General features: G+C 39.1%; 1 protein-coding gene across 2 annotated transcripts in view; it reads right to left on the bottom strand.

The window, feature by feature from the left end:
* LOC148874099 (O-fucosyltransferase 10-like) overlaps positions 1–13,026 on the bottom strand; it is a 36,198-nt gene that overhangs the window by 7,252 nt on the left and 15,920 nt on the right. For both annotated transcript variants that reach the window (XR_016106647.1, XM_088967729.1), the window contains exons 6-7: positions 12,774–12,978; positions 12,490–12,657 (exon numbers count right to left, since the gene is read on the bottom strand). Coding sequence is in view for 1 of the 2 variants with exons in the window: in XM_088967729.1 (XP_088823855.1) it covers positions 12,490–12,657; positions 12,774–12,978 (373 nt within the window). In the remaining variant the exon portion in view is untranslated. The remainder of the gene's footprint in view (positions 1–12,489; positions 12,658–12,773; positions 12,979–13,026) is intronic.

Genomic DNA, 13,026 nt, shown 5'->3' with positions numbered 1-13,026 from the left:
TTGGCTGTTAAGGGGGTAGTTTGGTCATTTTATCTTATAATACGAATGCGGTGTAATGTCTTTTATGTTTTGTTTTAAGTGTTATGTCCCATACTTAATTAGGGGCATAACTGTCTTTGTAACTTTAATTAGAAACCTTTAAATAATATCTAGCCAACTAGAGTGAGACTTTTCTCTCTAGTTCAAACCAAACCTTCTCTCCTATCTCTTCTTTTCTTTCTCTCTTCTCTCTTCTCAGTTTTTTTCTCTATTGTTCTAGGGCTGAAACTAGTACAGATCAGATTTGTAACATGGTACCAGAGCAACTGTAATCAGTTCAGAGGTCAACCGAGAATTTTGCATTACCCTCTACCCTAGTTCTCTGCAAAGATCTCTTCAATTACTTGGAGATTCAGAGGGGATGAAAAGGAGTGATCGTTTTCTTCTTTTGGAGGTTTTCATGTCTCTAGTAGGTGGTGTGGTGATTGTTTCATGTCGTTTGTAGAAACCCTCTAATCAATCGATCGAAGAGGGCTGTTTCAGGTGTAGTGGACAGATTAGTGCAGGACTGATTTATGAGGTTTAAATAAGTTGATTGCATGGGTGTTACAGAGTGAAACTGGTATTGATTGGTTGCAGACCTAGTAGTATGTGCTTGGGGTGTATCTGGGTGGTTTTGGGGTGTTGAAAGTGTAGGACAGCAGTGACTATTATTGCTGAAAACTGTGAGAGCAGATGTTTTCAGCAATAATCAGCCATTAGTTGTGCAGTGTGGTGGCTAGCAAGTGAAGTGGTGTGCTAATAGTGCGTGGGGTGTTTTTTTTACCATGGAAGCAATGGGAGACAGCAGTGAACACAAATCTGGTGTTATGAACCCCCCTGATTACCTGAATGTGCAGATGACTTCTATTAAACTGAACGGTGAGAATTATGTGCCTTGGGCTAAGTCTGTAGAAGTCTTCTTTAGGGCTGAGAAGAAAGTGAAGCATGTGAAAGAAGAAAAACCCTTAGTTTATTCTCAGGGAAAGAGAGAGTGGGTACAAGAAGATGCACAAATTATGACATGGTTGTGAAATACCATGGAACCCAAAGATTAGTGTGAACTTTATGTTCTTAGATACAACCATGGAGATTTGGGACCATGTAAAGAAGCTTTACTCCTGACAAGATAACACTACTAGAGTATACTAGCTTTACCAAAGAGTATTTTAATCTACATAAGGGAAATCAAAGTCTTAAAGAGAACAACAACAAGGAGAACAACTTGATGTAACCAGCTTCAAGATTTGACATAATGAAATCGAATTCGGATAATTCAAATATCTAACCGGTCGAATTCGGATATGACCTGATTCGATTCGATATATCCGAATTCGATTGATTATTTAATTGGTATATGTAATATATAGAATATTTAAATTTTTTATATAATATATATAATAATTAATTTATATAAATAACTTATATATTTTACATAAATAAAATATTTATTTTATATATTTATTAATTACCTAAAATAATTAATTGGTCAAATTCGAACCGAATCGAATATTTGAATATTTAATCGAATTCGAATATTAATTTTCAATATCCATCGGATATTAGATTTTCTAATCGGATTCAAATTCGGATATTGCCTGATTCAATTCGAATTTGATCCATTTACACCCCTAGTTTAAGGTTGGATATGAACCAGTGAGAGCACAAATACTAAATGGGTCTTCCCTTCCCTCACTTGAGTAAGTGTTTGCTCGCCTTCGGAGAATTTCTGTTGGACCTACAAAGAACTCTACTATATCTGATAGGCCTGCTTTTGTAGTGACAAGTGGGGGAGGTTGTGGAGGTAGAGGAGCCCAAGGAGTTCAGCTAGGTTGTGGTGGTGGTAGTGGTCCAATGTTTAATCGTGATGGTGGGTGCATTGGAAGTTAAGATTCAAGGGGAGCTCATGGTAACGGACGAAGTAATGGTCCAAGGAAGTGTGCGTATTGTGGAATAGAGGGACACACTGTCAATTTTTATTATGATCTACATCAGCCACCCTCAACCTAGGCCAACCATGCGGTGGCTAGTGGTGGTGGTGGTACAAGAGATGAAATTTAGCAAGTTGATTAGACACCTACATCTATAAATGCCTCTGGAAAAGAAATGATGAGTGTTCCATGTGAAGGGTATAAGCGGTTACTCCAGGCTACCTCACAGCAGAATACAACTACCCTTGCCCATTTAGGTATGGCTTGTCTACATCCAAACCCTCCCATTTGATTATCGACTTTAGAGCTTCCGATCATATGATTTGGACTCTAGGTGTGTTTTCTTCTCTTTCTTAGTCATCTACATCTAACAAAGTTACTCTAGCTAATGGCTCCACATCTTCTATTTGTGGTATTGGTAATGTTAACATAGATTCATTACCCTTGTCTTCAATTTGTATGTTCCCAAATTCCCCTTTAACCTTATATATGTTAGTAAATTGACCAAGCCCCTTAATTGCTCTATCACCTTTTACCCATAGTTGTCAAAGCGATGCCTAGGCAACAAGGCATCCTTTGAGGCTTGCCTCACCTGATCGCCAAGCAGTTTTTTACTTTCTATTATGAAATACTTTTTTTTCATTCTTTTTTGATATTATAATTATAAAATAGACATTATTAAACTAAAATAATCATTTTTTTGTGTTTATATACTAATTTCATTTTATTATTTTCTTTTTATTAGGGTTTAATCAACACAAACATTGCTAAATATTGTCTTTAACCCTCAAAGACTTCAAAACCATTCTTCTCTTCCTATAACAAAAATAAGGGTTCAGCCCCTATATTTTTCTTCTTTTCTTCTTTTCTTCTTTTCCATTGCTTGGCACCTTGAAAACTATGCTTTCACCCTTCTTGTGTTTTTCAAGGATGAAGATGAAGATTGGTGGATGGCATGAAGCTAGTGGACTGCATTATCTTGATGGTGGTGATTCGTCAATAGCTCTTCAGTCATCTCTTTCTCCTTTAGTGGCATTGTAGGCTTGGTCATCCATTTCTTAAGAAACTTAACTTGTTCCGTCGTTGAGCCATCATTCTACTTTGGAATGTGGGTTGTGTCAGTATGGAAAACATCATTGTATTCCCTTTAGTCCTAGGGTTGAGAGTTGTATGTCGAATCCTTTTTCTTTGGTCCATTCAAACATTTAGGGTCCAAATAAAATAATGTCAAGGATGACATGGCTTTACCTTAAGAAAGAAAGGAGTGAATTGATTTCCATTTTCCAAAAGTTTCATGCTGAAATTCACACTCAGTTTGATATACATATGAAAATTCTTTGTTCAAATAATGGCCAAGAATATTTTTATACACCATTTCAGCAATGCTTGGAACAACATGGCATTATCCATCAAACTCCATGTACTTACGCCCCTTAACAAAATGGGTATACACTGCAAAGTACTTACCAGATGGTAGTGTAGAGAGGTTAAAGGCTCAGTTGATTGCAAAAGGTTCCGACCTACTATGTATGATTAACCTTTGTTTCATTTCAACATCAAGAATGTTCTTTTACATCGTGACCTTGAGGAGGTTTATATGGAGCAACCACTGGGGTTTGTTGCTCAAGGGGAGGATGGTTAAGGTGAGAAAACTCAAGAAGGCCATTTATGGACTTAAATAGTCTCCACGTGCATGGTTTGGTAGGTTCAGTGAAGTGGTGAAAGAATTTCGCATGAGATAGTGCTAGGTTGATTAACTATAATTCAGGTGCTAGGAAGATTTTGTTTGTGGTATATATAGATGGCATTGTTATTACTAGCAGTGATAGGTTGGGGATTGACAGACTGAAGACATGATCACTTTCAAACAAAGGATCCTGGTAAATTAAAATATTTCTTACGGATAGAGGTTGCAAGGTCTAAGCATGTTATTAATATGTGCCAAAGGACATATGTTCTTGACTTATTAGAAGAGACAAGATCATTGGATGCCAAACCAGCTGAAATACCTATGGAGCCAAATGTCAAGTTGAGTATGATGCAGGTGAAAAGTTTGAAGATCTTGGAATGAGGTAATGGATGAAGAATTTCATGCTCTTCAGTTCAATAGTACTTGGGAAATAAACCGTTGGTTGTCAATGGGTCAATTCAATTAAACATTGTCAAGATGGCAATCATGGTTGTCAAGGCGACAAGGCACCCTTGGGGGCTTGCCTCTCCCAGTCGCTAAGTAGTTTAGTGCACTATGTTATAAAGTACTTTTATATTTTTAATTTTTTTACATTATAATTATAAAATAGGCATTATTAAACTAGAATACTCATTTTATGTGTTTATGTACTAATTTCTTTTTATTATTTTCTTATTTGTTAGGGTTTAATCAACACAAACATTGCTAATTGCTGTTTTGAACCCATGGTTCAAAGTATCGATACACCTGTGTATCGGCAAAGATGTTGTTGACAGATGTTGTTGTACCCAGGTTCAATACCGCAAGGGTACTGTTGTAATTTTCTCCTTCTTTATGTTGTACAACTAGACTAGTATAAATAATAACTTATGCTCTCGCCTACAGAGTTCTGTAGGGGCTTTCAGTCCTCTCGACTCTCCTCTCCTCTCTTCTCTTCTCTTCTCTTGCTCTTGCTCAACATGGTATCAAAGCAAGTCGTCCAGGCCTGAAGGGTGGTGTCAAGCAAACCTGTTGTTCAATGTCGAGCAGATAGTCTCTTCATCTCCCAGAGCTGTATCCATCGAACTGCTAATCTGTTGTATTCAGTTCGACCTAGAAGTTATAGAGACTTTTCATCTCCCAGAGTTGTATCCATCGAACTGCTAATCTGTTGTATTCAGTTCGACCCAAAACTTATAGAGACTTTTCATCTTCCAGCCTAGAAGTTGTATTCATTGTCTGTTCGACTATAGAGAGGCTATCATCTGAGGTTCGTAGAGGGAGTTTTGGTTTACAGAGAAGCTATCATCTGAAGTTAAAAGAGGTATTGTTCATCTACTGTTCGACTGCCCTACTGATTGACTGTTTATTGATTGACTGTTAAGCCGATTGATGGACTGTTGATGGATTGTATTTCTTTAACAAAGCAGTTGTATTCAACTGAATCTTTTTTGTATTTCTTTACCCCTTTGATGGATTGTTGATGCCCTGAAGCAAATGTTGTATTGGTCTCAGTCATTGAGTATTCGGCTACCAGGCCTGCCGATTGGGGGTGTGGTGAACTTCACCCTGTATTTTCCATTCTGTTGGGGGGGTCATATGACCTCTGTACAATAGTAGGTCATACAGACCTGGTTATGTACTGCAACTGCAGTGTTGTTTTTTGGATTCCTACAAGACCGTAGGTCATATAGACCTGTTCCAGTACTGCAACAGCAGTGTTCAGTCTTTGCTCCCAGTGAAACCGTAGGTCAAAAGGACCTGTTTCTATAATAGCCCTGTACGGCAGTACCCCTTTGGTTGTTTCTTTTCTTAAACCCGAAATCATGAGTAGTAAAGATTCATCCACATCTGGAGTTTCCTCAATGCTGAATTTAATGGGTGGGGGTGACCTATCCTTTCCTATGGCTGTTGTCCCTCTTAATGGTTTAAATTACCTAGAGTGGTCAAGAGGGATTAAGTTATACATCATTGCAAGGGGGAAGATAGGCTATATTAATGGGAGAATCAAAGAACCATCATCTGGGAATGCTGAATATGATAGATGGAATCAAAAGAACAGTATGGTTATGTCTTGGCTCTTGGTTTCCATGCAACCTCAAATAAGGAAGAATTTCATGTGGGCTGAAACTGCAAATGAAATCTGGGAACAAGCAAAATCTACATATTCAGAATTGCGACACTAAGCCAAGATTTATCAACTGCAGGCAGCATCATCTACATGTAGACAGGGGGAGAGATGTTTATCAGTATATTACTCTGACTTGGCCTCTGTCTGGAAGGAGTTGGACCATTACCAGAGTGTGAATTGGAAGTGTGATGAGGATGCCAAAAAACAGGAGATCTCCAGAAAAAAAATAGAAAATAAGGACAAATTGTGGTGCACTCATTGCCAAAAACCCCGACACACCAAAGATACCTATTGGGATCTTCATGGGAAACCAAAATGGGCTCAAGATCTAACTAAGAAGCAAGGTTCAGACGTGAATAAGAGGTCCGGACAGCAAGGTACGAAGAAACACCACATGGCCAACATAGTTACTCAGGAGAATCAACCCCCCATTTCTACTGTGACTCAGACACATCTCACTGGATCTGACCTGAGGGAGGATATTGTGAATTCCTTCCGTGACCATTTAGAGCTCTATGGTAGAGCAATTCGTCAGATGGATGCTCCTCCCTCAACCTCATTTGCATCTACATCAGGTAACCCAGCCACAACTTTCCATGTTGCTTCTCATACCCCTGACTCTCCATGGATCATTGATTCTGGAGAGTCAAAACACATGACCAGTACGTCCTCTTACTTTCAAACCTATCACCTTCTTTTTGGAAGAGACAATGTGAGACTAGCCGATGGATCATACACTTCCATAGCTGGTCAAGGAACCCTCTCTCTTCCTCTTGGTCTTACCCTTTCTGACGTCCTTCATGTTCCAAAATTTCCCATTAATTTATTCTTTGTTAGTAGTGTTACTAATTCCTTGAATTGCTTAGTGACTTTTTTCCCTCCTCATTGTGTGATTCAGGATCTAGCCTCGGGGAGGACGATTGGTAGGGGACATATGGTTGACGGACTTTACATGCTGGAGAATAAGGCTGGTCTTCATGTTACGGAGTCTATGAGTCAGTCCTGTAAGAGTAAAGTCTATTTATGGCATTGCCGTCTTGGCCATTTGTCTTTTGAGTCTTTGAAAGTTGTATTCCCAAATCTGTTTAAGTCAATGTCTGTTTCTGATTTTTCTTGTCAAACGTGTCAGTTAAGTAGACATTGTAGAACTCATTTTCTTCAGAAAAATAGTAAATCTGAGTCTCATTTTCACATTGTTCATTCTGATGTATGGGGCCCTGTTACTTTACCATCTGAGAGTGGCCACAAGTATTTCATTACCCTCATTGATGATTATTCTAGATATACTTGGGTATATCCGATGCGAACCAAGGAAGAAGTACCAAAAATCATTCAAGATTTCCAGCAATGGTCTTCACTCAATTTCAGACTAAAATTCAAGGTTTTCAGTCAGACAATGCAAAAGAATTTTTTCATAGTGACCTCACGGAGTTCTTTGCTTCATGTGGTTCACTTCACCGGAGCTCTTGTGCCCACACACCACAACAAAATGGTGTGGCCGAACGGAAGAACCGTCATCTCCTTGAAGTGGCTCGGGGTTTACTACTTCATATGAATGTCCCCAAACGTTTTTGGCTTTAAGCTGTTCTTTGTTCTACTTACCTTATAAACCGTATGCCCTCTCGTTGGTTAGAGTACAAAGCCCCACGTCAACTTCTCTTTCCTAAGGCTCCCCTTCTTTCTATTCCTCCTCGTGTATTTGGTTGTCGGTGTTTTGTCCAAAATATGTCTCCCACCCATGGAAAATTGGATTCTCCTGCTATCCCTTGCATATTTCTTGGTTACTCCTTCACTCAAAAGGGGTACGGTTGTTTTGATCTTGTTTCTTGGATGTTTCTTTCTTTGAAGATGAGCCTTTTTTTTCTTGTTTCTCCTCAGGGAGAGTGTAGGCATGAGGAGAAACTGGTTCAGCTCCCTTCTGTTCCTGATCCTCCGCCTTTTTGTGTTTTTTCTCGTCGTCGCAAAGGCCAACCAAATTCAAGAGTTGTGGAGAATCCGGAAGCTATACCTCCAGTACCACCAGACTCCTCGAGGGAGGATCATACTCACTCAGGTAACTTGGCTCCCAATGATGTTCCTAATTCTATTGAAAATGATTCCCCTGCTACTAATGACCTTGACCGTCCTATTGCTCACAGGAAAGGTGTTAGGTTGTGCACCACTAATCATCCCATTTCCAACTTTGTTTCCTATGAGAACATTTCACCCTCATTCTGTGCTTTCCTTACTCTATTGACAGTGTCCCTATCCCCAAAAATGTGGCAAAAGCTCTTTTAGTTCCTGAATGGACAAATGTCATGAAGGAAGAAATTAATGCCCTTCATAAAAATGGCACATGGGAACTTGTTGATCTTCCTAAGGGAAAGGTTCCAGTTGGATGTAAATAAATGTTCACTGTCAGGCATAGGGCTGATGGAACAGTGGAGAGGTATAAAGCTCGCTTAGTGGCAAAGGGTTTACTCAAGTGTATGGAGTTGATTATACAGAAACTTTTGCCCTTGTTGCCAAGATGAATTCCATTAGATTTCTTTTCTCTCTTGTTGTTAATCTGGATTGGGATCTACACCAACTTGACATGAAGAATGCATTCTTGAATGGTGACCTTGAAAATGAAGTTTACATGATTCAACTTCCTGGTTTTCTGACTCAAGGCAATGAACAAAAAGTGTGCAAGTTGAAGTCCTTATACGGGCTGAAACAATCACCAAGAGTTTAGTTCAGCGGATTCCATGTTGTACTTCAGCAGAAAGGATACAAGCAATGTCAATCAGATCACACACTGTTTGTGAAAAGAGAAGGTAAAATTGCTGCCCTAATTGTATATGTGGATGACATAATTGTTATTGATGACTGCGAGGATGAAATTCAGAGGTTGAAGGCTTTTCTTGCCACTCAGTTTGAAGTGAAGGATCTAGGACCTGCCAGATACTTCCTTGGAATTGAAGTTGCCCGATCAAAGAGGGGTATCTTCATTTCTCAAAGGAAAATTGTCCTAGATTTACTTCAGGACACTAGGAAGATGGGGGTGAAGCCAGTTGACTCTCCCATTGATCCCAACCATAAATTAGGTGATAGCCAAGGTGAACCTCTCAAGAATGTGAAACAGTTTCAGAGGCTTGTAGGGAGATTGTTATACCTTTCTATGACTCGCCCAGACATTGCATATGTTGTTGGCGTCCTCAGTCAGTTCATGCATGTTCCTAGGTCCTCTCATCTTGACGCAATAGAGAGAATCTTCCGATATCTAAAGAAGTTTCTTGGTATTGGCATGTTATTTCAAAAGCACGGGCATTTAAAAGTTGAAGTTTATGCAGATGCAGATTGGGCTGGATCCCAAAGTGACAGAAAGTCTACTAGTGGCTACCGCACCTTTGTAGGAGGGAACCTTGTTACAAGGAGGAGTAAAAAGAAAAATGTGGTGGCCAAATCCAGTGCTGAAGCTGAATATCGTGCTATGGCCCATGGGGTAGCTGAAGGCATGTGGATAAAGAATTTGTTGAGTGAGTTGGGTTTCCAAGTGGACAAACCTATGACTCTATTCTGTGATAACAAAGAAGCTATAAGCATTGCTGCCAATCCAGTGCTACATGATAGAACAAAACACATCGAAGTTGACAAGCATTTTATCAGAGAGAGTCATCACAGGCGAAGTGTGTACTCCCTATGTCAACTCTGAGAGCCAACTTGCAGACATCTTTACAAAGGGTCTAAATCATTCCAGACATCATGATCTTTGTGACAAGTTGAGCATGATTGATATCTATGCTCCAACTGGAGGGGGAGTGTTGACAGATGTTGTTGTACCCAGGTTTAGTACCGCAAGGGTACTATTGTAATTTTCTCCTTTATGTTGTACGACTAGACTAATATAAATAATAACTTATGCTCTCGCCTACAGAGTTTTGTAGGGGCTTTCAGTCCTCTCTCCTCTCCTCTCCTCTCCTCTCTCCCTCTCTTCTCTCCTCTCTTCTCTCCTCTCTTCTCTTCTCTTGCTCTTGCTCAACAGATGTATCAGTACTTATAACGGTACTCCCCCTATTTTTTTTATTTCTATGGTTTTCAATTTCATTTTTAAATATATATATATATATATATATATATATATATATATATATATATATATTATTTTAAAAAATGGGTTCTCGAAAACACCTGTAGACATGTGTATTGGGGCGTCAAAGTTACAATACAATACACCCGATACGGGGCGTATCATATCAAAGTTTTGATCCTTTATTGAATCCTCGAAGATTTTAGAACCTGAACCAATAAGCAAGGGAAGAACTTAAAATTTTGTCTAATAAACACATTTTCTTCTTACAGATCTTCTTTTTCTTCCACCTTTTCTTTTCTTCTTTTCCTATAACAATAGTAGGGGTTCAGCCCTTATATTTTTTGAATTTTCTTTCCTTTGTTCCTTTTCTTCTCATAAAGTGTTGATTTTCTAAACTAAAAACATGAAATTTATACTTCTCTTATGACAATTATGGATAATTATTAAGGAAAGATGGTTATGGAACCTAGGAAACTACCCTAGGATATATGGTTTTACTTAAAAACAATCCATCGCCTAGGCGCCCGCCTAGGCAACTAGGCAACAAGGTGCCCCTTGTCACCTAACCTCGCTTTGGTGCCTTAAAAACTATGATGGCAATATTGAGCGCTTCAAAGCTCGACTTATTTCTAAGGTATATTCTTAGACCTATGGTGTGGACTATTTAGAAACCTTCTTTCTTGTGGCTAAAATAAGTTTTATACGAGTGCTCATCTCTTTGGCTGCCCACTTTGATTGGCCCCTATTTCAACTTGATGTTAAAAATGCTTTCCTCCATGGTGACCTTCAAGAGGTTTATATGGAGCAACCTCCTAAGTATATTGCTCAGGGGGCGTCAGGGTAGGTTTGCCAATTGAATAAGGCTATCTATGGGCTAAAGCTGTCACCACGGGCATGGTTTGGCCATTTTAGTAGTGTGGTACAATATTTTGACTTGCAATAATGCAGTGTTCATCATTCTATGTTTAGTAGGGACTTTTCATTTGGGAAAATCATTCTAGTAGTGTATGTTAATGATATTGTTCTCACTGGCAATGATGCACATGGAATTAATGAGTTGAAACAGTTCCTACAACATCATTTTCAAACTAAAGATCTAGGAACCTTGAAGTACTTAGAATTGAGGTAACTTAATCAAAGTGGGGAATCTCTATGTCCCAACTAAAGTATGTTTTGGATATGTTGGATGAAATTGGGTTGTTGGGATCCAAGCTAATTGAAACTCCCATGGATCCCAAAGTGAAGATGACTGATAGTCAATGAGAGCCATTAGAAGACCCTGCAAGGTATCGAAAACTAGTAGGCAAGTTGATCTATCTTACCACCACTAGGCTTGACATCTCCTTTAGTGTTGGAATCCTTAGTTGATTCATGCAGAATCCAACAAGTGCTCATTGGGATGGTGTTATGATGGTGTTGAAGTATCTAAAGGGAGCTCCTAGTTGAGGGCATTTGTATAAGAAAGGGGGAGATGTCTCTTCTAGGGTATTCAAATGTAGATTGGGAAAGGTCTCTAATGGATAGGAAGTCTACTACAGGTTATTGGAAGAGTAAGAAGCAGAGAGTGGTTGCTAAGAGTAGTGCTAAAGCCGAATACAGGGTAATGGCCCATGCTACTTGTGAGCTAGTTTGGTTGAAGCATCTTCTTTTGGAGATGAATATCACAACTTGTCAACCCATTAAATTGTATCGTGACAACTAAGCCGCAACACATATTGCCTCCAATCCAATGTTTTATGAAAGGACTAAGCACATTGAAGTTGATTGCCATTTTGTGAGAAAGTAACAAGTGGAGATATTGTTAGTCCCTACGTTAAATCCAAAGACCAAGTAATTGAATTTTTACTAAAAAGTGTGGGTCGATCAAGGATAGATTATATTTGTAACAAGCTGGAACTTTATGATATATATGTTCCAGCTTGAGGGGAAGTGTTAGAATTGTTAGAATTAGTTGACAAGGGAATTTTTGTCTTTTCCTTGTTATTTTTCTCTCTTATATCTTTTGTAACTTATCTAAGGGCATTATTGTCATTTCATATTTAATAAAATGTTAATACATGATGGGTCAACAGTAAGGAGAGTTGATTGAGATTTCACCTTGCTTGTCTTCCCTTTTTTCTGCCATCTCACCCTCAGGAGTTCACTACCATCCCAAATACACCCTTTAATTATACATTGAAATTAGCTCAGTTTCCATTGGTTACCCCACCCCCCCAATACACACCCTAACTTGGTTAATAAATCTTCCATGTTGTTTCCTTCCCTTGGGATCCATCTGAGCTCAACTGTCAGCTTCCTCATCCATTTATAGCAATGCAAAAACTATCTATAGCAATGTGAAACTATGGAAATGACCCAGAGTTTAGATGATGATGATGATGCAATGGCTCAGGCTGCACAAATATGTTCTAGCTTCTGCCAACCTGGATCCTTGATGGGTCACAGTCTTCCAAAACCAAACCCACCCCACCCAAATTAGCCTATTACCGAAGTTGTCCCACTAGAGGTGGAGCAGGTTGGCTCTCCCAATTAGCCTACTTCATTGCCATCCCTAGGAATACCCTATGCAAATTATCACATAATATAAGCTCACTTAAACCAAGTAAAGTTAACAACCAAACATTTCAATTAAACGGAAGAAAAAAGGCAAGAGCACTGTATTGTTTTCTGATACCCAAATAGTTACCTCCAGGGGAGTTAGAGGGCACTTGCCATCGATCCGGTTTAAGTCAGGTCTATCTTCACGACCTTCACGTGTAAATTTTCCTCTCCATCCTTTTTCACGAATTTTATCCATTTTTAACTTTTCACTCTCTCCTCCATCATATATGCAGCATGAGAAGGCAACCATATCCTACAAGTTGAAAAGAAACATTACACTGAGTCAACCCAAAAATCTGTGAGTCCTCTGTAATCATATATTAAAGGACTTGTTCAACATATCAAATTATCAATTGAAAGATTGCATACCTCCTCAAAGCGAAGGTGAACAGACACAAACCTCCCACCAGTCCCTGAGCTCTTCTTGATCATACGGTTAACTAACTTCTTTGCAAACCTTGAAATAGGAGCAGAGAATCTCAATGCTTTGTAATTGGCTAAGCACCTAAGAAATTGAATGTTGTGCGGAACTTCCATTGCCAATCTGTTTGCAAAGGGAGCTATGCGGATAACCCTAGCATCAAACAAGCATGAAGCAAGCCAGTAAGAGAGACCTCAAAAC

This window comes from Nelumbo lutea, chromosome 1 (genome assembly GCF_056320005.1).
Source record: "Nelumbo lutea isolate HS-2025 chromosome 1, American lotus-T2T, whole genome shotgun sequence".
NCBI classification, from domain to species: Eukaryota; Viridiplantae; Streptophyta; class Magnoliopsida; order Proteales; family Nelumbonaceae; genus Nelumbo; species Nelumbo lutea.
The sequence above is the reverse complement of the archived record's forward strand: the minus strand, read 5'-3'. Positions and strand labels throughout refer to the sequence as shown.